The following is a 26,765-nucleotide window of genomic DNA, read 5'->3' on the forward strand; positions in this document are numbered from 1 at the left end:
TATCTCAGCACATTTCGCATGACAGAGTCACAGTTTGTAATAACATTATTAGAGGTCGACGGAAATTTTTATAATATTTTATAAAGTATTCGACACTCCGACTAACTTGTAGTTGATACCGTGAATTGGTTTACATGTTTTCTGATAAGCGGAAAGAGAAGGAGGATAAAGTTATTCTTCTGTTAAAGCGTTTAAAAAAAAATTGAGTTTGAAGCGACGAGAAGAGAATGGCGGAATCCGCGAATACATTGAGCTGCTGGAAAAATATTGTTCGCTAGGAAAAGCATGGGAACATCGCTGCGAAAAGTGTAAACCACATTATACGGGCCGTGAAATCGGTAAAAAATGTTTGTACTGGTCGGTATATACAGACATCTCGGTATTGTTAGAAATTAAAATTTTTTCGTGTGTAATCTCGCCGAATGACGGATTGTAAAATCGGCTAAAATATTGAGCGCTCGAAGAAATATTGCTTGTCGCGCGATGCGTAAATACGTCGATCCGAGAAACATAAATCGCATTAAAACCACTCGTGAAAACGAAATAAAATACGCTTATAGTGTAGAAATTTTATGATAATGTTTTTGCAGTATCAGCAAAAATGCTGTAATATTAATCTTGCGACTACATACGACGTATCTATTAAAAATATCGCGTTTTCAATGCGAAACGTATAATTTATCAGTGCGTTTAAATTCCATATTTACATTGCAATAATATTTTGATGATGAAATAATCTTATTTATTTAATATTAGAAAATAAATTATGTTTATAATGCTTGTTAATACAATTATGTTCTCGTGTGACAGATATACGAAACATATAATTTTCAAAATGACATAAGAGCATAATGTTGTAAAATCTTGTTAAATATATATGCACAGGTTTCTAATTTACATCGCTATTAAATTTATATTTTTTATTGAGTTTTAAAATTTTATTTATCACTGCGAATAAAGCGACTTGCGTAAAAAATAATTGAGAAAAAAAGAATCGATGTTAACGCATGCATTTGTCATTAAATAAAAAAAAGAAATTGTCCATATTGTATATCTGCATCATGTGGATTTCATAAGGTGTTACGATTTCACGCTTCTACCACGAGCCAGTATGTCGTCTGCAGGCCGACAGCGCGTCGTCGCGTATTACGGTATCAGATTGCAAATCAATATCTCATTTCGTAGGTATGAGCCGAGATGTTGCGTTCGTATATATATATATATATATATATATATATATATATATATATATATATATAATGCAGTTTCGTGACCGAGAGTGTCGACGTGTTCGAGTGGTTGAAAGCAGAGGTACACACGCGAGATGACATACGTGTACGATCGTACGTATATTCGATATTTTTATGCGCGCACACATACACGCTTATATAGATCGACGCTTCTCTAAGTGTGTGAGCGAATAGATAGGACAGGGGAAAATTGGAAGGGGTTGTGATCTTGCGCCAGGTCAGAGAAAACTGGAACGAACATAGTCAAGCCGAATTAGGGGCTCCATAACATCGTGTCCTTCGCGATAACGATTGTTTTCTACGAAAGATTTATATCGATTGGCCAAACAGAAAGGATGAATTTTTTATCCGCTGCCTGTTATTGCCTTATTTTCAACTGATGGCGATATAAAAATACATAATTGTCAAAAAACACATTGTTAGATAAACTAAAAGATATGGAATCACGTTATTTTTTTATGATCAAAATGAAAGAAGAAATGCGGTTATTTGTACTCTGCACGTAAAAGTCACGCTCATATGATTCGCTGGCATTAAATTGTTTGACACAAACGGTCCTCTTTCTTTCTCGTCGCTTCTCTTCTCCGCAGCGCGCAAAATTTCATAACGTCGAGATCTACATAATTCGCCGCAATAATTAAGCCGCCCGCGTAGAACGCTACCACGTGCCTTTCGTATCTCTTCTGGGTCGAATAATTCAGGGTCGAAGGTCGGCATTTCGGCGAAAGCGTTAACCCCGACACTCGCTGCCGCTTTCGCCTTCTCGCTTCCCATCCCCTCGACCACCGCTGCGCGCCGTGAAATCTCGTAACATCGGCGTCGAGATTTGCATAATTCGTCGCGATAATTAAGCAATCTGCATATTACGGCCCGCGTGCGCTGTCAGTACCTCTTTCGTGGGCAAATAGTCGCGGTCCTGAAGTCACCCCCTCTCCACCCCTGCTCCATCTTCCGCCGGTATTCGACTATTAGATTAGGGCGTTGTAACGAGTAATATTCACGTAACCAAGCCGCGCTTCCACCCCCCACGATTTCGCCCAGCGCACAATGGTCGTGCACGTACGCGCCTTTAACGTGTACGACGTGAACCGCGAATCCCTTGTCGAATATCAAAAGTGACGCCATCTTCCCTTCCTAATGATCTCGTACAACGTACAAGAACATGAAGTATGATGGATCCTATTACTCTTCTCTAGTAGCTCTAATAACATAAAAAGTTATGTAACAGTCTCGCGTTTCATGTTTCATGTATCACGCTCTTGAAGACAATGTGTTAGCAAAACACATGAATATACGGATATAGATTATCAGAAATTTGTATCATTAATATTTTATTCATATATCAATGCTTATTATTTTTATTTTTATCTTTGGCTCATAAATATTTGCATATTAAACTTTCTAATATTTAACTACTTTTTTCTTTTTATAAGTAATCTATGAGCGGTAAAACGATTAATTTAGAGAGACTTATAAAATCATACGCACAAGAGCAATAGTTCCACATAAATCTCCGCGATCTCAATTGTACATTATAGGTCTAATAATTGTCTGAGATGCAAACTCCCTTAGGCGCGTCAATGTCAGCGGCGGTCGATAGGCAATAACGCCGACAAGGACGATCGGGGGTCCGGCAAGCGGCTTTGCAAAGTTTCGCCAATCAGCAGGTGGAATCCTGGACGGAACTCACTGACAATTCAATTACAACTGGGAATTCCTGGTCCGACCCTAAGCCGAGAAAGTTCGGCGGTTTGACGGAGACCTAGGGACGCTCTCTCCGAGGGTTGCGGAGAAGGAGGCGAACCGCGCTTCTCCAAGTGTTATGCAGATTTCTGTTTGGCCAATCATTACCGGGGTGTTTGCAGGCACGACAGCCATTGCTACGGCTACCCGGCCCGATCTCCAACCGCCTTCCCCTCCTTCCGTTAACGGAAGACGGTCATCTACTGTCCGGCCATGGTTGCGCGCATCTCTATCCTCGATATTCATATCAACCCCCGCACCCCTTCCTCTCTTCCGTCAAGTGTAGCGCTTCTATGAATATTTACCCTCCTTTCCGTTAATATCACGTACGTGACATTTTCCGAGCGTAAATACGCACCGGCGTCCGTGAACACGATAACTGGCGGTCATCGGCTGAGGAGGTGGATCGGAAGATAAAAAAAAATAACGAGCCTCGATCGAAGAGAGAAGATCGATCGATGCTCGTTGTAATATTATGCGGTGGATACTCACCGGCATAGTTTGGCTACCGTGTAGAGAGTTTATCGCCGCCAGTGCTTCTTGGTGCGACGAGAGTTTTACGAATGCACAGCCTGAAACAAAGAGAAGAGAGAATTATTAAAACTCGATAAAAAAATAAATTGTAAATTTCACACACAATGTATTATCATATTTTATAAGCATTTAAAATATAGTCTTTCCTTCTTAAAAAGTATAATACAATACTTTCAACTAGTTTACAATAATCTTTTTGATTTTGGCGAAATAAATCTTCGCGCACTGAAAAATATATACACTCTACACGAGACAATGCTAAAATATGCGACACAAATGAAAACTATCGTGAAGTGAGACATTAAACAGAAATTGTAGTTCAGTATTCATTAACCATCGTGAGCAACGATGGCTAGCTTTCCTTTCTACGTCATGAAAATTTCTGTGGCATACTCTGGATCCGGAAGGAAACAAAAATACTCCGGAAGGAAACAAAAATACCTTTATCCGTTTTATCTTTGCAAGAGGGAAAAGAGAGAGAGAGAGAAAAGATCCACGAGCGAAAGGAGTTCCGTTTCCGCTATTGTCGCAGAGCGAGGCCGTCCCCGTGACGATGATGGAACGATTAATCGCTCTCCCAGCGCCTGCCACGTGCGCTCATCGCCGGTAGTTAGATGGAGACGCGGCGAAGACAAAGAGCTCGGGGGCTCTTTGAAAAATTGACGCGCCAGCGGAGCGCAACGTGCACTTTAATAAAAGATGTTTACCGCGTGCGGACAAGCGCTTCGTAATCCGAGACGACGGTGCGCGGTTTCGTGCAATAACTATTTGTATCGTCGCCAGGGAATGATACTCGACAATCGTTGTCATCTTTTGCGCGCGCGTCGTATAAGCGGGATAATCCACCGGATCGTCATATCTGGTCTATTGAAAAGGACTTGTTCGAAAATAAACTTTGCAATGTTGCACCGCAAGAAGAAGCTTGGAGAAATTTCTCGCCTCTGCGAGAGATCGGGATCGTAGGGCAATATCCAAACGACATTTTATATCGTGTTGTTTTAGTTTTTTTTTTCCTTTTTTCGGGGAACGCAATGAATTTTATAGATAGATCGCGAGTTTTTTCAATCGGCGTCTCGAGTTTTTCACCTCGTAAAATATCAATCAATGGAAACTGTAATCAAATTTAACGTAATCGTGTTACAGTCACAGCCAGTTGAAACACACTGCAGGTTTAACTGGCCGGGAATTTCGTAACGCGCGGCAGCGCTTTTAAAAATGAAATTAACCTTTTCGAGGATCGAATATCGCTCAATATACTCGCCAATTTCTGTCGAGCGGGTGCCTCTTGAAAAATCAACGAAACTCGATTGCGATATGCTTCTGGGAGATGGGACGAATCAGGATTGAAGGGAATTAGGGCGAAAAGAGGGCGCGCCCACCCCTTTCCCCCCTACCTGCTGAAGTACGACGCGATAACGTACCCCTCGTCCCTTGCCTAAACTCTGGACCTTCCTCTGATCTCAGCAGCCCTCGTCTCGACATCCAGTTTCGAACTCCCGTCCCTTGCTTGCTTGGATGACATGATACAAGAAAATTGGAACAGGCGGACAATTTTAGGCTTCCGATCAATATACTAGGTTTCAAAAACTTTTTATGACATATTATACGGGGATATTATTACGCGAATGTTAGTGCGAATGTGTGATGCTTAATAAAGCGAAAATTATGTAGCTATATTATTTAATTATGCTATTTTTTGTGGAAGAATATATCAACTAGGCTGTATTAGATGAAGTGAAATAAAGAAAAGATAATTACATACAACTGTTCTAAACGCTAAGTAATTGGAGCACGGAAAAAATGACAAAGCGGTTCTCCCCGCTTTGTTCCCGGCAGCTCATTAAGTGGCGTTGCTTGACGGCATTATATTCCTTGCCTCTCTAGCCCTTCCTGTCTGAAACACCTGGCGTCCATTGTAGCGATCATAATGTCGCCATGTCAACCTCATGCCGCTACATTAATCAGGCCTTTGAATCTCGAAAACTCGAATATTTAACCAGGATCGAGATCTCTACTAATGCGTGCATACGAATATATATAATTCGCACAATCGTTTACAGGCAGACGTAATTGATTAATTCGATTAGCAAACTCGATATTATTTCGCTTTTATCGTATTAATCTGCAAAATGTTCGCGATCATTGTGCGAGGAAATTCGCGATAGGAAAATTTCGAGCGAAATTTCTGAAGGACCATATCGGACGAAATGTACAATCCTGCAGATCCTAAAGACGTATACGGCCAACGTAAGAATTCGCCCGAGCTTCCAAAGCGTTTCTCCCCCGTCTTTCTCTTCTTACGGAGCTCTCGAAAACGATGCGCACTTGAGATTTTTCTTCAGCGTTTCTCGCATCGGTGGGACGCAAACTTGCACGAAAATAAAGGACTCGAATTTCACGAAACTTTGCTATACTCGGTTGATATCATGCACGTATGTATCCGTATACAAGGGGATCAATATGTCCCGACAATAATCATGTTTTTCACTAGTATGCGAATCAAGAATACACATAATATTTCAAAACATTTAATAAAATGTAATTGTATAAAAATAATTTTTTTCTATTATATAAAATATTCTAAAACTTGTTTTTCCTTTCTCGTTTATGAGAAATGTAAGCATAGATTAAATTATAAAAAAGTAATATACAATATATACACGGTCGTTGTTCTCGAAGATATTAAAAAATTCTAAGAAAACTCGAAAATACCTTATAATTAATAATCATAAAAAGGTACAGCCGAGGTCGTAATTTCCAATATAAATAAAATTATAAAATAATTTATCTGAGCTTATGAAAAATAAGAACGCCTAGCAGATATCTGAAAATGCTTAATATATTATACAATAGCTACGACGATCCTGAAGGCTCCTCTCTGTCGGCTCAAAGACTGTGTGTTTGCCGCTCTTCTTCCGTCTTCCTCATACGAATAGCGTTCAACAACAAACAGTGGACAGACCGTTCGTCGAATCGACAGCCCTCCGTCCACGACGAACGAGTAAAGTTTCGTGGTCTTCCCCTGACTCTCCCCTGACCATTTCGTCCCGAATCCTTCTTCCTTCAATTCCAGCCGTCGCTCGTGCTCTACCATCACGATGGCTTCCGACCGATCGATAGCGTCCGCGAGACTTTCCACTCATATATTTGATTGCTCGGCAAACATGCCTAAGTTTATCCCACGGCCATCGCCATCGTCGAGCGACTACTACTACTATTATACTTCAGCGCAGGTGATACCACGACTACTCGCACGAGCTCGTGTGCACGTATCAGTGCCCTGAACCGTTCAGACGTCGTCGTGAGTTTGTTCACTCAGGACGTTGCGCTCGAAGTAATTCGATCCTGTTAAGACTATCATGCAATTCCAACTATAAAGATGCCAAAGTACTCCATCTCGATGATGGAATAGCGCAAATATTAAAATCATCAGCGCGCGCGCAAAGTCCTTCTTATCGATGAAATATCCTACGATGCTTGACATATAAACGATCGCTTAAAAAAAATTCGAGAGAACAGCGTGGTAAAAATAAAATATTTATCACGCACGTCGGTGATAATGTCGAGCGAACCGAGAAAGGCAAGCTTCTATTCATTCCTTCCCCCCTTCCCCCTCTTTATAATGGCTTATTCAATTATTCTTTAGCGTTGCGACTGTGTCGTGCCATTAACTTCGCTTTTATTATAAACGATTCGTGGCTTTATGGTGCAAGTATGTTAACTCATTTGCCGAGCTACTGTTCGATAGCGAGTCAAGGTAAGGTGAGGTGTAGCGCATTTAGCGATCGATCTTCTTATACTCGTTTTCGCGAGTAAAACTTGGCGAAAGTTGCACGTTTCATTAATCAACAGTTGATAATTAAATCAAGCCGCGAACTTGGTACGAAAAAAATGTCGAACTCTTTAATTCGAGAGTTTGCTATGATGTTAGAATGCCTCATTAGAAAATAAATATTTCGCTACGTTACGAAAGCGCTATGTCGCCGATCGATAGATCTTTTATCAAAGCGTGACGTTCCGAAAGAAGTGTCAGTTCAAAAATAGAATCGTCGTGATCGATGGGCGACGAACATCTGTTACCGCGGCTGGTGAAAGAGGGCGATTTGAATATAGACCCGTCGATATACGCGCATCGTCTGTCAACCTTTGTGACTTGGTTGTAAGTCGCTAGTGAACATCTGTTTTTGCAACAGCTGAAGATGAACAGCGCACATGGGGGCTTACTGTACTCGAAATTTAATTTCTTTCTCGCATAAGTAATAAAAGCAGGCGATTGTGAATTTTTGTCGCCGCCTCAGATGTGAAAAATAATAATTATATATCCCACATGTCTTGTTTCTTTGTTAGAAAATACATATATTGAGGATAACGTAAAAAGATGATATTAAATATTTTGTAACTATTTTAATTTTACCGACATAAAAGCTAATATGAAATAATTGTCGATCAACAGCATTGTATGCTTTATATGTCAACAATTATCGGATTAATACGAGTGAAGAAAATTCAGATACAGAAATTGCTAATTTATTATTAACATAATAATTATTTATGACAGTTAAATATATATTAATACTGAAAATGAGAAAGAGAAGCAGGAACGTAATGGTGTTTATTAATAATATAGATTCAATTTATAATGAATCAATCTCCTTTAAAATTTTGGGAAAAGAAAAAACAATAAAAAATGACATGTTTTTATGAATGAAAAACGAAATTATAGCTTAAGGATATATACGAGAGAGAAAAATAATCCTTTGAAAACTGGATAGATTCGTATTGTGGGTGAGAAGGAATACAGAGGAATACTCTCGTTAATATGTAGCGAATGGGTGGAGTTCTGACTATTTCGCTAATGGCATGGAGCATTGGAAGAAAGAACGTGCTAAAAAAAAAAGTTATTAACGACTTTGCGAAATGTCTGTTAGGGTGCGACTACGTGGAATAGGTCAGGTGGGATTTGATATCGAGCGCAAACTCGTTGGTGTTCTCGTATATAAATTACTTTATGACGCGCATTTGGATCCATTCTATTCGCATAATACTCAAGGAAATACATTCTTTGCATTCTTTTTAGATAAACGGCAATTGACTATTCATTCTAACTTCAGATATCTAATAATTTTACAGCAAAAGTCTCAAGGCTAAATGTTAATAAAGATTTTATTTCTTTATAAATAATTTAGAATCGGAAAGAATATATTACACATAAATATATACTTTTCATTATATCCATCAACGATTTCGAGGATGAATTATTATTTACATATTACTATGAGAGAAATTATCGAAACGATATTTCTATCGCAAATTTCATAAAACAATCCGGCGATTCTATTGCCTGTATTAATTATGGATCATGTAAACTACCATCGAGAGCAGGAACAGACGGATTTATTTAATTAACGAAGCCACTAAATTCGGGAAATGGAGCACGAATTCGCGTAATTGCTACGGTTGCAGGTTTCACAAAGTGGACGATATCTATTGGGTTCTAGGTATAAGAGTAAGCTGAAACAAACTGTCTACCTTCGTCCAATCGGACGTGTGAGAATCGGAACAAAAAAGGACGAGTATTAAAAACGCTGACAAAGTTACTAAACACCCTTGTGCGTCGGTCCTTTTTATATTCGCGAGATGGGATTGAGATTGCGTGGACAAAACGAACCAGAGGGACAAGATGTCCGTCATAGATACGGAAAAAGTAATAAATATTTAGACATATCACAGTAGATAGAAAAGGAGATAAAAAAATATATAAAAAAATACTTGTATATTCTAGATAATAAAAAAATGAAATAATTTTCATTGATTGTCTTATGCAGCATGTAAAATTAATAATATATGAATTGATCGATTGATTGATTGCAATATAAACTTTGCAAAAGTATAGCAGTATACTTTTGATTACTCTATATTTTAATCGCTTAATATCAATATGATTATTAATATCAAACACGAAAAACTGTAGTTGACATTTCTAAAAGGAAAAAAAATTTAAATATCGAATTTTGAATTCAGGAATATTATTTTAATATTTCATTGAAATATATAAAAAATGGGTTAATATACGATATTGTAATTTCATGGAATTTTGTCAGACAGCCGCTATCATGGTAGTTGACATTTTATTCGATTGCGTTATCTCTAACTCAATTTTTCGACGGTATATTCGCGATACCCTCGTCCGAGGGTCTGTAAATACTGCACAAACCACCGAATCACGATGTAGGATACATCCGGGACGGACGTATTCGAGGAGAAAAAAATAAGACTCGGCTTGGGGACGGAACGTGGGGAGAAATGTGTATTACGAGCCGGGACAGCAAGTGTAATGTGAGGACACGTAATGCCATTATAATGCGGACACGACCGCGTTCCCGGAGGGATGCGCGAAGAGCGGGAGCGCGGAGAAAGAAGGCGGAAGACAAAGAGACACGGGCACGTACACGAACGTTACCGGGCGTGACACACCCGGAAAGCGTAGTTGCCACAGTGTTATTACGGGGAGATAAATTTTCGACCGGAAAGTCCCTCGTCCTACATTCGAGAAATGTCGCGACTCAGTCAGCCGAGCCGCGCATAAAATTAGCCGTCTCTCTTTTAACAAGAATTCGGAGAAAAATATGATTTCTTCAACCTTCAAATTACTAAGAGAGATCGCGATATATGATTTAGATTATTTCCTTCTCTGTTGTTGTATATTTTTTAAAAATCCTTATCGTAACGACATTTCATTTTTTGAAAAATGGATATTATAAAATATAAAATTATATAAAATATTAAAATTATAAATATATCATAATAATATTAAATGTGTAAAAATAATCATAACATTAAAAGTATAAGAAATATAAAATTTATGTATTATATATTAATTATTTCTAATACTGGTTTAATATATTAATTTTTTCATGGATTTTTCGTACTAAAAATAGCATGTAGTTAGCAAAGAATTACTTGTATTCATCATGTATGAAATAAAAATACGAATTTATCATAAAACGTTTATAAAAATAATTTCGATTACTCTCTCTATATTGTTTTTAAAATCATCGTGTCAAGATAGTTAATGGTTTAAAAAGTATATTAATTAATTCATCATACTAGTTAATAATATTAATTAATAGTACATATTGAAATAACATTTTGATTAGTGAAAACTTGTTTATACTAATCGCATACGAGATGAAATACAAGTTTATTTTAAGACGGCTTAAGCGACAGCCTCTCGAATATTTTACATTATACATAATAAATATAATATCCTGAAAAACTTACCGAAAGTTTCTATGTGTATACAAAGGAGAAAAACAAGTTTGCGACCACCATGGTAGACCACCGTGAAGCCATGGTAAAAATGATCATCTCAATTATAGCACACGAGACGTAATCTGACGATAATGATGCCTGGAAATGCGTTGTATTTCACATGTGTATACATGTATGTATTTCCCAAATTTTTATTCACTTTAACACTTTTATTCACTTTTATTCGCGTTACGTTCATAAATGGTTCGTATTCGTCCGTCGCGTTTGGAGATCACGACACAAGTAATAGAAAATATTGCTCGAAAAACTCGTACCGTTTCTATCTCCTCGACTTGCGTTATTGTTTATATTATCGCGGGGGAACCTTGTCGAGGCGTCGAGGAATGTGGCCCCCCCACCCTACCGTCTATTGTCGGTGCGTGTCTTTTGTGTGTGTGTGTGTGTGTATTCCGAGTTCTTACTCATATTTTTCATTCATCTATAAATAAATCATATTATCTATTGAAGTGATTGAATATATTGCTTTTTTCTCCTCCTCTCTTACTTCGTTTTTGTGTCATTGTTTATGTCTCGCGAAGAAAAGATTACATCGAAACATTCCCCCGCCGTTTTTCTTCCGTAGTCGTTTCACGTTAGTCGTAGCGGTTGGACGAATTTTCGTGTTTTTCGCACTTTTTTTCATTACCGAAAGTATCGAATTTTCACACGCGAACGAGAGTAGCTAAAATGTGTGCCATATATCAAAGACAAACGTCTCGGTATATCTCTTAATATACGCGATCACGAATAAGGCATCGAAATAATCTAACCTACCGCGTGTAGTGGATTTCTAAAGCTTGAATTTCGCGGAACGCAAATAAATTAGTTTATCATAAGACGATTCAAACAAACTTGTCGAATATTTCGATGTTATAACACAACGAATAATATCTCGTAAACTTTCTCTTACCGAGAATTTTCCATGTATATACAAAGGACTCGAGAAGCAACAGTTAGTAACCATCTTGAAGTCTGATTATAGTGAAATTTATGGCACGGTGAAATATTTCAAAAATATAATACGCGGGCGGTGATGTCAGACCAAAGACGCGGCTCACACGCACACAGTCAGGAGATCACATATACACGCTACGTAGTGTGTTCTGCGCAGCCATGTACGTGGCTTTCCGATGTATGGAGATGTGAATCGCGTCGTTGTTCTGGCATTAATGTACGCGGACATGACCCGTGACGTCATAATGCCCAATACGTCGCACGCTCGCTGAGCGTTCCCCCTCTCCTCAGTCTTCGAAACCGTCTCATTATTACTACGTCAGTCGCCGAAGCCGCGTGAATTTTCGTGTTTCTCGCGTCTTTTTACTCGCCGAAAGTGTCTGATCTTTACGCGTGAATGAGAGAAGCGAAAGTGCGTGCCGTGTTAAAGACGATATCGATGTATCTCTTAATTTACGCGATCGCGATCACGTCGAAGTAATCTAACCTGTCCGTTTATCGCGTATGGTGAATTTCTAAAGCTTGAATTTCGCGGAACGCAAGTAAAATACAAGCAACAGTTAGTGACAACTTGAAATCTAATCATTTGTGATACAGTGAAATATTTCAAAAATATGATACGCGGGACGTAACATGATTCGTGACGTCACAGTGCCTGAAGTGCTTCGAGTGTCGCCGAGTGTCCCCCTTCAAGATGGACGAATCTTCGTAACCGTCTCATTATTGTTACGTTAGTCGCAGTAGTTGCGTGAATTTTCGTGTTTCTCGCGTCTTTTTGCTCGCCGAAAGTGTCTGATCTTTACGCGTGAACGAGAGAAGCGAAAGTACGTGCCGTGTTAAAGACGATATCGATGTATCTCTTAATTTACGCGATCGCGATCACGTCGAAGTAATCTAACCTGTCCGTTTATCGCGTATGGTGAATTTCTAAAGCTTGAATTTCACGGAGCGCAAGTAAATTACAAGCAACAGTTAGTGACCACTTCAAGTCTGATCACAGTGAAATTTGTGACACAGTGAAATATTTCAACAATATAATACGCGAGACGTAACATGATTCGTGACGTCACAGTGCCTGAAATTCTCCGTGACATTCGCCGAGTGTTCCCCTTCAAGATGGAGAAATCTTCGTAACCGTCTCATTTTTGTTACGTTAGTCGCAGTAGTTGCGTGAATTTTCGTGTTTCTCGCGTCTTTTTGCTCGCCGAAAGTGTCTAATCTTTACGCGCGAACGAGAGAAGTGAAAGTGCGTGCCGTGTTAAAGACGATATCGATGTATCTCTTAATTTACGCGATCGCGATCACGTCGAAGTAATCTAACCTGTCCGTTTATCGCGTATGGTGAATTTCTAAAGCTTGAATTTCGCGGAACGCAAGTAAATTACAAGCAACAGTTAGTGACCACTTCAAGTCTGATCACAGTGAAATTTGTGACACAGTGAAATATTTCAACAATATAATACGCGAGACGTAACATGATTCGTGACGTCACAGTGCCTGAAATTCTCCGTGACATTCGCCGAGTGTTCCCCTTCAAGATGGAGAAATCTTCGTAACCGTCTCATTTTTGTTACGTTAGTCGCAGTAGTTGCGTGAATTTTCGTGTTTCTCGCGTCTTTTTGCTCGCCGAAAGTGTCTAATCTTTACGCGCGAACGAGAGAAGTGAAAGTGCGTGCCGTGTTAAAGACGATATCGATGTATCTCTTAATTCACGCGATCGCGATCACGTCGGAGTAACCTAATCTGTCCGTTTATCGCGCGTGGTGGATTTCTAAAGCTTGAATTTCGCGGAACGCAAGTAAATTACAAGCAACAGTTAGTGACCACTTGAAGTCTAATCATTTGTGACACGGGGAAATATTTCAAAAATACAATACGCGGGACGTAACATGATTCGTGACGTCACAATGCCTGAAGTGCTCCGAATGTCGCCGAGTGTTCCCCTTCAAGATGGACGAATCTTCGTACCCGTCTCATTTTTGTTACGTTAGTCGCAGTAGTTGCGTGAATTTTCGTGTTTCTCGCGTCTTTTGTTCGCCGAAAGTGTCTGATCTTTACGCGCGAACGAGAGAAGCGAAAGTGCGTGTTGTGTTAAAGACAATCGTCTCGATACGTCTCTTTATTTACGCGATTGCGTCAAAGTAACCTATCTATATTCTTTACGGTGAATATTGAAATGGTGGATTTTCAAAGTGAATTTTACGAGACGCAAGTAAACTAATATGCAGTGCGCGAGTGTGTATAAAACGAGGAACATTGTTGGAGAAGAATTTTATATTCTTGTGTGTGTGTGTGTGTGTGTGAGAAGAATTCGGAGCAGCGCAACGAGGACATGGAGGTTTCTGACAGGAGGTAGAGCAGTGACCACGAATAATGCACGCAACGACGACGGATTAATGGTGAGTGAACTCATTCATTTACATATTTTATTCACTGATTTCTTTGAAGGCAATTATAATAATAATTAAAAAATTCCAGTTATCGAATAAATGATAATAATTACAAATTTCAGATTTTGAAAAATTATTTCAATCAGTGAATAAAGTATTGTTATAATTTTCTTTGATTATATATACTATTTATAAGTAGTCATAATTATTGACCATTCAATAGTATCGATCGCTAGTTTTGATTATTCAACAATCGCACTAAAGAATGTATACTTATGTATCCTAAGCGCGTCGTGTTTACAAACAATATCGATTATCGAATATCGACAAAATTTACAACACTTGCAGAACACGTTTGAAGGAAGATTCGAGATAAGCGAGCAGAAATTAATATAATATAAATTTGATGGCCGCACAAAGTAAAGTCAAGTATTTGCATAATATAGATTTAACGTATTCCTCCGTTCGCGCGTTCAAATTCGGAGACACCTGAGATATCTGACATGGTTGATTAGAAATAAGAGCGCAAGATCTTATCACGCCTCGTGTCTCTCGCGCGAGATTTCTCATCGTTTTATCCTCATCATTCTCCGCGTTCTTATTAAGTAGAGATGTAAAGTCCCGAGAGCGCGAGAGAAACGCTTGTCTAGTGGTTGAGCGACGCTCTTTACGAGCGTTTGGTAATTGACGAGGCCTATGTAACCCGGCGGCACCGGAGCCGTCGTCGGCCTCTTCGCGCGCGCGCTGGATTCATCTAGATTATAGTGCAAAACTACTCTCTCTCGCTCTCGGCGCGTATTTACCCGGCATTAAATTACACAGACGGTCGCGCGCGTTGACGAGGGTCGAGCGCGCCCCGCACGGACGCTTTACCGGTTTACTTTCATCACATCCAATATTGATCACGTTGAGCGTGCGCGGCTTTATTTATGCAACGCGGCGCGCATTGTTGCACGGCCGGTTACGGAAATCGTGTCCCGCTTTGATCAGCAGTGTTGCATTTACGTTGGATTTTGTCGCAGCTTTTTCCTCTCTCACCGTATCTGCGTCTAGCCGCCGATCTCCCACACATTTCGATCGTTTTTTTCCGAATTCAATTATCATGCGTTTAAATAATTGTAGTTTTTTTTATTTTTTTATTTTAACTTAACAATTTTACAATTAATTGAAAACAGATAACGTGAAATTTTGCGATTGCGTAATAACGTGAAATGTGGATTTTATAAAAATAAAAGTATTAATTTTATCTCTCTCCCATAAGAGAAATATATTTATAGAGATATTGTTGAAAGATTGTGCTCGATGGCGAAAAAATTTTATTTAGACGGGTAAATCGAGTACGGCTTACGTGTTCGAGTATATTTTCGTGATGCGAGCGAGCACGTTGCGCTATATCGAGCCTCGATATAAGAACCGCGTTGGTCAGCGATTACGTTGGATTTTGCCCGAGTTTTCTCCCGGCATCATCGCATCTGGTATCCGCCGCGCGAGTCGTTTCTTTCCCACCTGCGCCAGATGTCTTTCGGAATTTCTTAAGACAATGTAAAGGAAATACAAATAAACGTGCACGCGTCATGCAAAGAGATCTGCAGTATTCGCGAGAAAATTCCGGGCACGTACGGCACTTCCGTTTCGCTCGACGGACGTCTCTCGAGAGCGAACATTTACCCATGCAAATTTTTAGTTATGGCAGAAACATGCGAAGGGATGCGCTTTCAGTGTTCGATAATCCCTACTTCGCCGTTAAATAAACAATTCCCCTCCGCGTCGCGCTTTGGCGAAAATGCGCCCGGGAAAAAAGGGGGAAGCGCAGTGTGGAGTTCCCGATAACGTGCTCTTCTATAAAAGGTAAATATGCATATAACGTCGTGGTTATATCCGCGCAAGACTCCTTTTATACATGATATAAATTTTAATCTCCTCGATACTCTCTCGCGAATGACGCAATTGCGGTAAAATGTCGATAATTGCAGCCGCGATTATTATAGGATTATTACCGGTTTATTATTGCACTTAATTAAGGAATGATGGGGAAATTAGAAATGTTTTATATAATTCGAGAGCAGATTTTTTCTCTTATTTATGAGGGAGAGAATAAGATACGCGATTGAAAGATGGCGAATTCGTGATAGCTCGATGATTGCGTGCAATTTTTTACCCTTGTTTATGATATATTTGAATCGAGAATCGAAAGATTATTTAAGGCACGCATTTATCTCTCTCGAGATCATCTCAGTATTCAGTTTTCAATATTCCGCGGGAGGTTTCTGCTTTGTCGTTAGTATCGACACGACCGTATGTAGTATCGACATGACCGTTAGAATCCTCGATTCCGCGGCCTTAAGGGACTTAGGAGGGACTACCGGTGAAGGGGTTAACGCACGATTTTCGCGATATTGCGAGTTCGTTACGGCGTGCGGCGCAATTCGCCCTGGGGTAATTCCGATAATACCAGCAATCATCCTGTCACCGAGTTAAGCCCTCGTAAGCTCCCGCTGCCTTTCCGGTAGCAACTTGGGTAGGAACGAGGGCGGAGAGGCGAGGCAGAGGTATAGGAAAAGGTTGGCGACTTCCCATGGGGAATCTATTCGTTTTCCTCATCGGAGGACGCCGCCCTTCCTCGCGTTCCCAGATCTCTCTTTCTCGTGGCGCTTCTACGCGTATTTAGGATCGAATGCGGGGGAGGGTTAGTTGGGAATGGGGGGGAGGACGTTTTCTACGGATGAGGGCAAACCGAACGTCGTTATCGAAAATGGCCGTTTCTGCTTTTGTTCCCAATTGTCGTCAGAAAATCAACTTGATGATACTTTATTTTACGACGTATTACTTAACTGGATATCGACGATAACGACTACGTAAAAGTAGATTTCCGTGTGTGGAAAATCTGGATAACAATAGCATTACTCGGACAAAGTCGTGTCGTACACGGATCGGTAGTTAAAAGAGAACTCATTACGTGATAAAAGTCAGCGGAGTCTTTCGGAGACAGACTGCGGAAGAACATCAGGAAAGAAAAAGAGCCGAGGGAGGGGAGATTGACGACGGAGAGCGGGTGGGCGGTCGAGTATAAGAGAGAATCTCTGGACTAATTAAATAACTAGCAAAGTCACCTAGCAACTTGGCACCTCGGCCCAGTCCATTCCACTTTCCAAGTCCGCGGGTTTTCTTACCGCCCGCTTCTATGTTTCTAGCTGTCTCTGCCGGTCCCCTTTCTTCCTCCTTCCACTCTCCCCCCCGCCAGCGACGTCACCTCGTTATTTAATTAAACTTCGCGGAAGCAGTCCCGTAGAGTCGCTTGATACCGAAGCACGTACCTTGTCATCGTCCATTTTCGCAATATCTTACATTTTCAACCGCTAGTTTCGTCTGCCTTTTGCGGCTTGTACGTCGCCGCCGTGGAAAATGCGCGAAATTTTGAGATACCGATGCGGACGTCGCGTTACCAACGTAATACCTGCGGAAACCGAGTCGCCCGCGGTTCGTAACAATCTCGCGAGCGAAAGTCGCTATTAAACAAATTATATTCCGCGTTTAAATTTTCGAGAAAATTCAGTTTTTCGGCAAAAAACCGTAATACAACTCGCGCGCTAATTAAACACGAAATTCTACTTTAACTTTCTTCTTCAAGGAGTATTTTTGTAGCCTCGGAAAAATAAGCAAAATGAAAATGGAATTTTACATTTGTAATATAATGTTGACAAGGTGCACATCTCGCGCTTTCGTTCGTAGGTACGATAATAGATTTTTAATTGAAATCGACGGAGAAAAATGCTGGCTTGCTATATACGTTTTGCTCAAGTGTTTCATCTCTCTAATTTCGGTGTAGAGTCACCGGGTGCCGTTACTACTTGCGAAATGGTCCCGAGGGCGGTCTAGCCACGAGCCGTTAATTTACCGCCGCGAAAATAAACCGCGGGGGATCGTCGAAGAACTCGTCTCATACTTCCCCGTCCTGTTTCTTCTTCGCTCGCCCTGTCCTTTTCACTTCCTATGATATACGCTATGGGAAGTTAAGTTTCTCAACCGCACCCCTCGAGCGCGCCGACAATAACTTCCTCCTTTGAGACTACTCCTTTCGTCGCGAGCGGAAACGAATTTCCAGACTGTTGGAAACTGGGCTATTAAACGACTTCCGTAATTGCGAAAACGCGGGGAATTGTCACCTCGCTACTTTGTTACAGAAGTAACACGACGGCGACGAAGCGAGATCGATGGCGAATTTCTCGCGCACAATAACATTGGCGTATTAAAATCGTTCTGTGTATACGAGAGATATATTTTTATGAAACTTTATCTAAAACAAAAAGTTTATTTCTTTTTTCGGTTTATAAATTTCTATTTTTATTTATACTCAAATCGATCTCGACAAATTTGTAAATATTTCGTGTATCGATAAAAGCGTTTCTGCAATCGTGCACGTTGGCTAGACGATTTTCCTAAATTTTTACAGCGATTTAAGGGATATCTCCAAGCACCCTAACGTAACAGAATGAATTAAAGTTAAGTTAGAATGAGGTAGTAAATTCGTCTTTATTGAACGACGTGTGTGAGCTTAACATCGTTGTATCGAACCAGCGGAAAATCACGATCGGTATTGACCCGCGCTCTCTCGTTTCACGCAAATTTGTTTAGACTACCCTGAGGGCTGCCACGATGCGCTATCTCGACCACCCCAGCAGGAGTTTAATTTTGAGAAACGCAAACATCCCGTAATTAAGCGATCCTGGGAAACAAGGCCGAAGGGTACGCTCGCGGAGACTGGTGAAAAACCACTCATAATTGCCCGTCGAATCAATATTTAAGCACACCCTTTATAGTGCTGAATGGTCGACAAGGGCAGAATTGTTCGTTTACTATTCAGGTGACCAAGGAAACACTATTATAAGTGACAAGACACATTACTTACATGCGATAAAAATATCTAGCAGTGGAAAATTTATTTATTTTTACGTACATTTCTACATTAATATTACACACACGTGTCTATGACTAGTTAAATATTCATTCAAGATGTAAATTATCGTTTAAGATAAACAAGAGAATGCGATCTAATTTATTTTCTTAACTTTAACACAATTAATGCTGCTCGATATTAAATACGTTTAAACCAAGATTTAAACTTTCTATCAAAACGGACTTTGCGTCGCAAAAAATTTCTTTTGCATCTCACACAATTTTTGTCGTAAAACATTCAGTCCATAACTACTGATGAGATTTTAATTAACGTTCAGATGCGCTTCCCTCTCGATTTGTAAATTCAACATTGATAGATATTTGGATAAATACGTATCAGCGAGGGGATATTCCTCCTTGGCGAGATGAGTCGGTTAAAAGTTTAATGCGATCTTAATAAGCTTGAAGTTTTAATCGATTGTCGTGGCAGAGAGAAATAATTCTTTCCACTGTCGGTAGAGGACCTAACCTTTAATAATGCCTTCGATGGAGTTCTTTAATCCGGTTGATCATGTCTAGAAATATCGCGAGTTAAAAAGAAGGTGCCAGACTTTAGATATCGCGCGAACTTGGAAACCGTCGTCCGCTCGCGAAACTTCATAACGCCCTGAGCGAAATCCTCTTCGCGCAAAAACCAATTAAAAACCGAATTACGTCTTAGCCCCCTAGAGATACCATTTAGCTGCCATTTCCGACCCGAAGCTGCATGTAGCTAATGACGAAGGCTGCGAGAAATTATACTTAGCGTATCATGAATTTTTACACCGATGTCGATAGAGTCGACTTTCCATCTTCTTGAAGTCGTTGAAAAAATAGCGCTTATAGCATTATATATAATTATATAATGTTATCATCTTACTCGACATAAATTACAAATAAAAATTTATATTACATGTACAGGTTTGAAGATTTATAAATAATTATATAACATTTTTCGAGAATTGTTAAATCAGTAACTGAAATAATTTACGACCATTTTTCTTGATATATTGCAACGGAATATGATTGTATATATTTTGTCAAAGTGCTTTAATTTCATTAGAGCCCGCGTTGGAAGACAATTTTATTGACCGTCAATCGTTAATTTCAACAGTTGCGCGAGCACATTTATTCGGTTTAATTAAATGAGCGCACGAATTTCGCCGAGTCGAAATGAAACATCGTCGTGAGACTAAAACTGCTCGCAGAAAATTTACGATGTAGATTTAGGCTGTAAACTCATTGGAAAGCGATTAAAATGGAGATTGCGTGCCATCTTCTTTGCTTTCGGCGTGGTGTATCGGAATCACGACGCATACTTTTTAGCGAGGCTTGTACGTAGGTGCGAAACCGCCGTCGTTGTTTACGCATGTTTACGAATGCAAAGTGTTTGCGCGCATTGTGTGCAGATTCGCGTGTGCAGCGCGGCCGTGTTCAATGGGACCTGGCGTGCGTGTCGCGAAAGGGTAGCGAGAGCCAGGGTTGTTCCTGCATGTGCACGAGAGGGTGTTAGCACACTTGGCGAACTGCCATTTAGAGCTGGAAACAACGGAATGAGGGTCGCCATTCTTCCCTCGTCGCGTAGCCCTCACAAACGGATGTGGAAAAGACGGTGGTTTTCTTTTCCCTTCCACTCGTTGGCTCGCCTCTTTTGTAAATACATCCAAAGGGGAGCAGCGCGGGGGAAGAGACGAGTTCGTCTCCGCGTTTTAAGGTCCACTTTTCAAAAATATTGACGTTCTTTTGTGCGATCCCTCCTTGGAGAGACGGAGCATCAATTTAACCGTTTCCTATTCGTTAAATCTTGCGAAACGTGGTGCGTATTTGATTGAGTATACGGATTTGTACACACGTACGCAAACTTTCAGTGTACGAATTGAGGTTCGTTTGACTGATAAAAATAATGAGAAAAACTTTCATACGACTAATTACTATTTTAATTTTTTCTAACGATAAAACGCAAGTAGAAAATGTATAAAACAGTTTTAATACCGTATATTAATCTCTCTGCTGCATACTGCATAAAATGTGTTTTAAAGAATTTCAAATATACACATTTTAATCCAATATTATCGGTCATGTAATGTATAGAAAAATTTCGGATGTATAAAGAGATGCTGACGCGAACCGCGGGATTTTGTAATCGTTATCAACGTTTTTCGCTCGCTCTTGTATCCTTTTCCCTTAACGTGCGTATATCAGCGAAATCACGCTGGCGCGCTGAAACCGAGGAACGACACGGCCAAAATAGTTTTTCGTCGCGTATAATCCAGTGCGATTGTCATCGGCCGCGACACATAGCCGGACGTTGACACATTTCGCTCTTGTGGAACGTAGCACGTGACGTTCCCACAGATGAACGCGTCGGTAACATGCGCATCCCGGCGTGCTTTATTCCGCCCGACAATAAGGTCCGGTCTTATTGATTCGTTAACGATGTAGCTGACGTTGTCGACAAAGGAACAATACCTGCAACACCGCAGTACTGTTAAAGTAAGATTGAACACGCATTTACAGCAAGCTTTCACCGTCGATGTGTTCTCATTTTCGAAATTTTATGAAAATCCTGACGTAGCGTATAAGAATTTTGCCTTTGACGATTATATTTAATTATAATCTTAGTAGGCTATATATATGCGCGTTTATCATCAAGTGTATAATAAAGTTAATGAAGTCTGCAACGTCAGTGTTTCATCTCCTTTCATTAATTTTTGAATGACAATATCGCGAGAAAATTCTTATTGTTAGTCTGTAAAGAACAAAATTTTTTCATAAGGCTGAGTATGTGACATTTCACGTACTATTTTAATGAAATATTAAAGTTTATTAAACTTTAACGTAGACTTTAAAGGTTAAAGGTTACATATCCTCACTTTCCTCAGTTTATAGATAATGAATAAAGAGATTTGCGGCATCTATATATAAACTATAGATTGATATTTTGCTCATCTTATTAAAAACTGTATAATAGAGATAACTAAAAATAAATTCATATGAGATGCGAAAGCGTCAGAGTTGATGTAGAATACAAATAATACCGTTTATGATATCTCATCGTAGCGTAGTTGAAAACTGTAGGAAAAACATGTGAAAATAAAAAGTTGGGCGGTTTCGCTAAAATCTCGCCGGCTAACCGCCGCAATCTCGCTAGCTCGTTTCTTTCTCAGCTACTCATTTTCTTCACGTCGCCGACAGCTGCTAATGCAATATGTTCGTGCTCGCGAAAACATATGCGTCCTTGGTATACCGCGAAACAATTTCTGTGGCCACCGATGCAACGAATTCCGCCCGTACTTTCGCGCATCTAAAAGCGTTAGGTGCGACAACCTTTCTTTTCGCGTTATTATTTACGCTCGAGAACATTGCTCGAGACAAGTTGAAACACAAAAGACCGTCAGGTTAATAGCGAGCATGGCCGTGGCAAATCGTTATACAGTGGTATACTTACGGTGGGTATTGCGATCGATATAAATTACTTTTTAAACCTCTGCCACGTGGATTAATTTGCGGGTAAAAATTATTGAATTGTGCTATTATCTGTAAATATCTGCAGCGTCAATAAAATCAACGAGATATTAATCAAAACTCGTACTTGAACATCCATAAAAATCTTGATAGCTGTACAAAGAATGTATATATAATCGAGAGATTTAAATTGGAAACTTTATGTTTTGTTTGAAGGTTTTTCGGGTACGATTACATTTGTTATTGTTTAGAAATTATTGCAACCTAAAAATATTGCAAACGATATTTTAATAGGCAAATATATAGAATCATTATTTTCGTTATAATTTTCGAGCCACCCGGTATATGCTTACGTGGCACAGAATTCACCCTAACGCTAGTCACCCCAACGCGAATAGTGCGGCAGGCAGCTATGTTTGAAGCTCATTCACTACATTGATTTTTCTTTCGGCGGCCCTTCGTCCTCGTGCCCAAAGTCCCATCAGTGGAAAACGTGTCATTGACCTCGAAAAATAGCGATCTTCTATTTCCGACATGTCTAGTAGATTAGGCATGCTTTATTTTAAGTTTCGCTGATCCGTACATTTGCAATATAAAAGTTCATATATAACAGTCGAGTTACTTTCCTGAATCGAAATAAAATTGAATTGTAATAATATTTATCCAAATTTGTTACAGATTTTAGCTTCAAGGTTTAAAAATACGTAAAATGTAAAGAAACTCTTTTAGAAAATATTCATTATTAGACTGTTAAAAATATTACACCATAAAGAAATAATATTGACGCTGTCGATATTGAGCATCGTGAACAAATAATGTGCAATTTATACCGTATCTTTTTTTAAAGTTATATTAAATGAAAAATTCTCTATGGCACAAAAATATTGTAATTGAGCAGAAACTTTATAATCAGTCGAAATTCCTGACTTTTCATTTTCGTTATCGTTGAATCGATATTGCCGAAAAAATTTGGACGATAAAAGGATTTTCCGCCGAAACCGAGCGAACGAACGAGATCTCGCGTTCGTTCCCATCGCACGGCGAGATGCGTTCCATGTCGCGCGCCTTGAAATCACTGACCCGGCATCGGGCTTTAACGGGCAGTCGCCCGAAGGTCGGATTGTCCGCCCCTCTCAATATTCTCCGACGACGGCGGTATATGTAGCCGTTCTCGCGCGTATATATACCGTCCAAAAACGTGATCAATTCGAGGGTGGCGCGTATTGGAGGGATCTCGAATATAGAGACTGCACGAAGTCGTCATAAAATTCTCCGCCGCTGCAAGCGGCGGCTCCGCGGCGTAAATCGTGCGCGGAAACCCGAGCGTGAACCGTAAGAGCGTATGAGATCGGGAACAGGCAAGAGAGGAGGGAGGAGGAGGGTGTGAAGAGCCGTAGAAGGGTGGCGAGAATTTTCACGGGGAGTCGCCGGGAGGGTCTCGTTAAAATTCGCGGGCGACGTCGCGGTCGGAATCGAGGAGAGTGAGGCGTAAAAGAAAATAAAGGAGCGTTTAGTATTAATGTCGCGATTCGTGAACGTGTCACGTAGTGGACCGTCTCCGTCGCCGATGGCACCTATTCCTCCTCCCGGGCGATGCCGCGGGATCCTGTCGTCCCATAATGCGAAATAACCGTGATAGCGCCACACTCCATCCCGGGACAATTTCAATAAACGATAAATCTCTCGGTGGCATACACACTGTCAACCGACACCGCTAGAAATGCCCTATACTGTTGTCGCGTGACACCGCTCGACACACATTTCGGTTACGCAAATCATACGAGAATCGCATATATTGGATGTAAAAATGAAAATGGGATTTGTCACATTTTGATAGATTAGCAATCTATAAAATCTCAATCAATTATTACTATAATTAGGGATAGGGTGATTTTATAAAATAATTAAAAATTTTCATATAGAAATATTCAAATTGAAACGCGGCGCTATAGCGCGTACAAAATTAAAATATATTATCTCATTATAATGCAAGAATTATAACTTTGTAAATTTTTCCATACGGCTACATCTTAAATAATTTATTCATCGATTTTCATTTATTTGCTCTCCTTCTTCCCCGATTTTATTGCATCGATTAATGTACGAGGCGTAAAATTGGAAAATTATTATGCCAATATAATTATCTCTATGTTCATCTCAATTTTTAAATCAAAATTTTAGTACACTTAAAAAAATAAAAATTCTTAATAAATATTTATTTTGCATAAAAAACGTTAATAGCGAATATCTTGATGTGAAACGAAACTTTCAATCTCAAATATGATTCATGAAATAGTTTTTTAAGATATCGATTTACATTTATGAATCGTGCAAAAGTCACTCCTGTGGCACAAATTATTTTAATGCATCTATTAAATGTACACTGTGTATTTATTAAATATACACTGTGTCCAATATTTGAACTTGGCCACACGAGAGAAACTTGAAGACAAAATAGAATTTGCTACAATATAGAATGTAATCATCGTCGGTAAATATTGAAGTTTCATCAAAAGTCAGGAATCGTATCGCATTATATTCGCGCAATCCTGTATCGTAATAATTGTTACAAAGAATATATTCTGTTTTTGCGCGCATTTAAACTGCAATTTCGATCTGTGATTACTATGATAGTATGATTACCCAGATTTGGAATATTGATCTTTCATCGCAACCCTCGAGGCACTTCGCTCACGCTTTAGCCCGAAATAATATCGTCCCACCCTCCGACAGACAAATCAAATTTGTCGACGCGCAACGTTTCGACTTGCCCCTCTTGCAGAGTAGGCGGTGAATACGATTTCTCCCTTTGGCATGCCTTTGTTACATTGTTCAGGTATGTAGTGACAAGAGATGGAATGACAGAAAAGGCAGAGAAACCGGGAAAAACGTTTTTTCGAGCAGACGACACGAAAACGCACCAAAGGAACGTTTCAATTTAATGTCCATTAATCGTATTATAGGATTTTTTCGATTTTGATCCGTTCTTTCTCCATCCGCCGATCATCGTTACCCCTTTCTGTTCTTTTTTTTCGTATATTTGCGGTCTCTCTTTCTCTCCCCTTTTTTTTTGCGCTGCGCTACTAACCGCATCCACCACAAACCGCGGGCTGGTCGTCGCGGTCTCGTCGCGGTCTCGCTGCCAGCCGCGCGAGAATGTTAATACTTGTTTAGCCACGGCTGATTTATCGGAGAGAATTAAAAACACAATTTCCGAACGCGCGAGCTGGGAAGCGCGTAAAGCGCGGGCAGCCTAATAGAATCACGGCGCGCGTTCCGTTCCGATGGTTGCCCGCCGTTAAACGCGAAAAAAAAGGAGCGTTCTCGGCTTTACGACGCCGATGCCGAGCTTTAATGTTCCCTCCGATTGATAGATAAGGTTACGAAAAGAATGCCCGAGTATCAGTTTCGCGTCGCGTCGCTCACCTTGTCGCGTATCAATTTCATTTTCGGATCGACGACGTCAATATATACACGCGTCGATGATATTTGCGTAAGCGGGATATATTTTATCAGAGCCGCAGTCTCTCTATTTTCGAAGCACGCTGGCAAATTCGCCCCTCGATTTATTCTTTGCTTTTTCGAGCAAACATTCGGTACCCATCGACGTTGGCTCGTCGTATTCGCGATGCGCGATTAAAGATCATTGTTGACTCGAATCGAAGAACGTGAATCGAGTAATCGGAAGCACGTATTTTTGCGTGTAAATAGAGAGGAAACATCAAATACTACCAAACGGGAAATTAATCGCTCCACTCGGTTTGTGCAGTTGAGTTTTTTTTAATTATGAAAGTAAGTTAGTTTTTATCAGGTATAATTGAAAAAAGAATTTTACCCGATGAAATTAATAATTCTGAAAGCTGCACAAATGCCGCAATTGAAGAGTATCGAGTTATTTGAGAAATTAGATTTTAAACTGCTTCGTGTAGAAAACGCATTATATAAATGGAAAAATAAGAAGAGCGCGCGAAAAATGGCTTTAAAAAAAGGGGGATGAATCGCGAACGTCTGGGGGCAGCGATTTCAGAGCTGGCTCGATCCGAGGGTTCCTCGGCCTACTGTCGCCTGTAGTTTTATAATTATTGCGAGCCTCGGGGGATTACGGGATCGAGCTTTATCGTATGTGAAATGCATGCGAGCGCATGTGCACGCGGCCACGCGTCACACGTGCGATCGCACACGCAGC

At 40.0% G+C, this 26,765-nt stretch overlaps 1 protein-coding gene across 8 annotated transcripts in view; it reads right to left on the reverse strand.

Moving 5' to 3' along the window:
• The window catches only part of LOC105253826 (CUGBP Elav-like family member 4), a 534,430-nt gene that overhangs the window by 22,740 nt on the left and 484,925 nt on the right, over positions 1-26,765 (reverse strand). For all 8 annotated transcript variants that reach the window (XM_025412718.1, XM_025412719.1, XM_025412721.1 and 5 more), the window contains one exon: positions 3,486-3,565. In XM_025412718.1, coding sequence (XP_025268503.1) covers positions 3,486-3,565 — 80 coding nt within the window. The remainder of the gene's footprint in view (positions 1-3,485; positions 3,566-26,765) is intronic.

The sequence above is a fragment of the Camponotus floridanus genome, unplaced genomic scaffold (genome assembly GCF_003227725.1).
Source record: "Camponotus floridanus strain SB8 unplaced genomic scaffold, Cflo_v7.5 scaffold55, whole genome shotgun sequence".
Lineage (NCBI taxonomy): Eukaryota > Metazoa > Arthropoda > Insecta > Hymenoptera > Formicidae > Camponotus > Camponotus floridanus.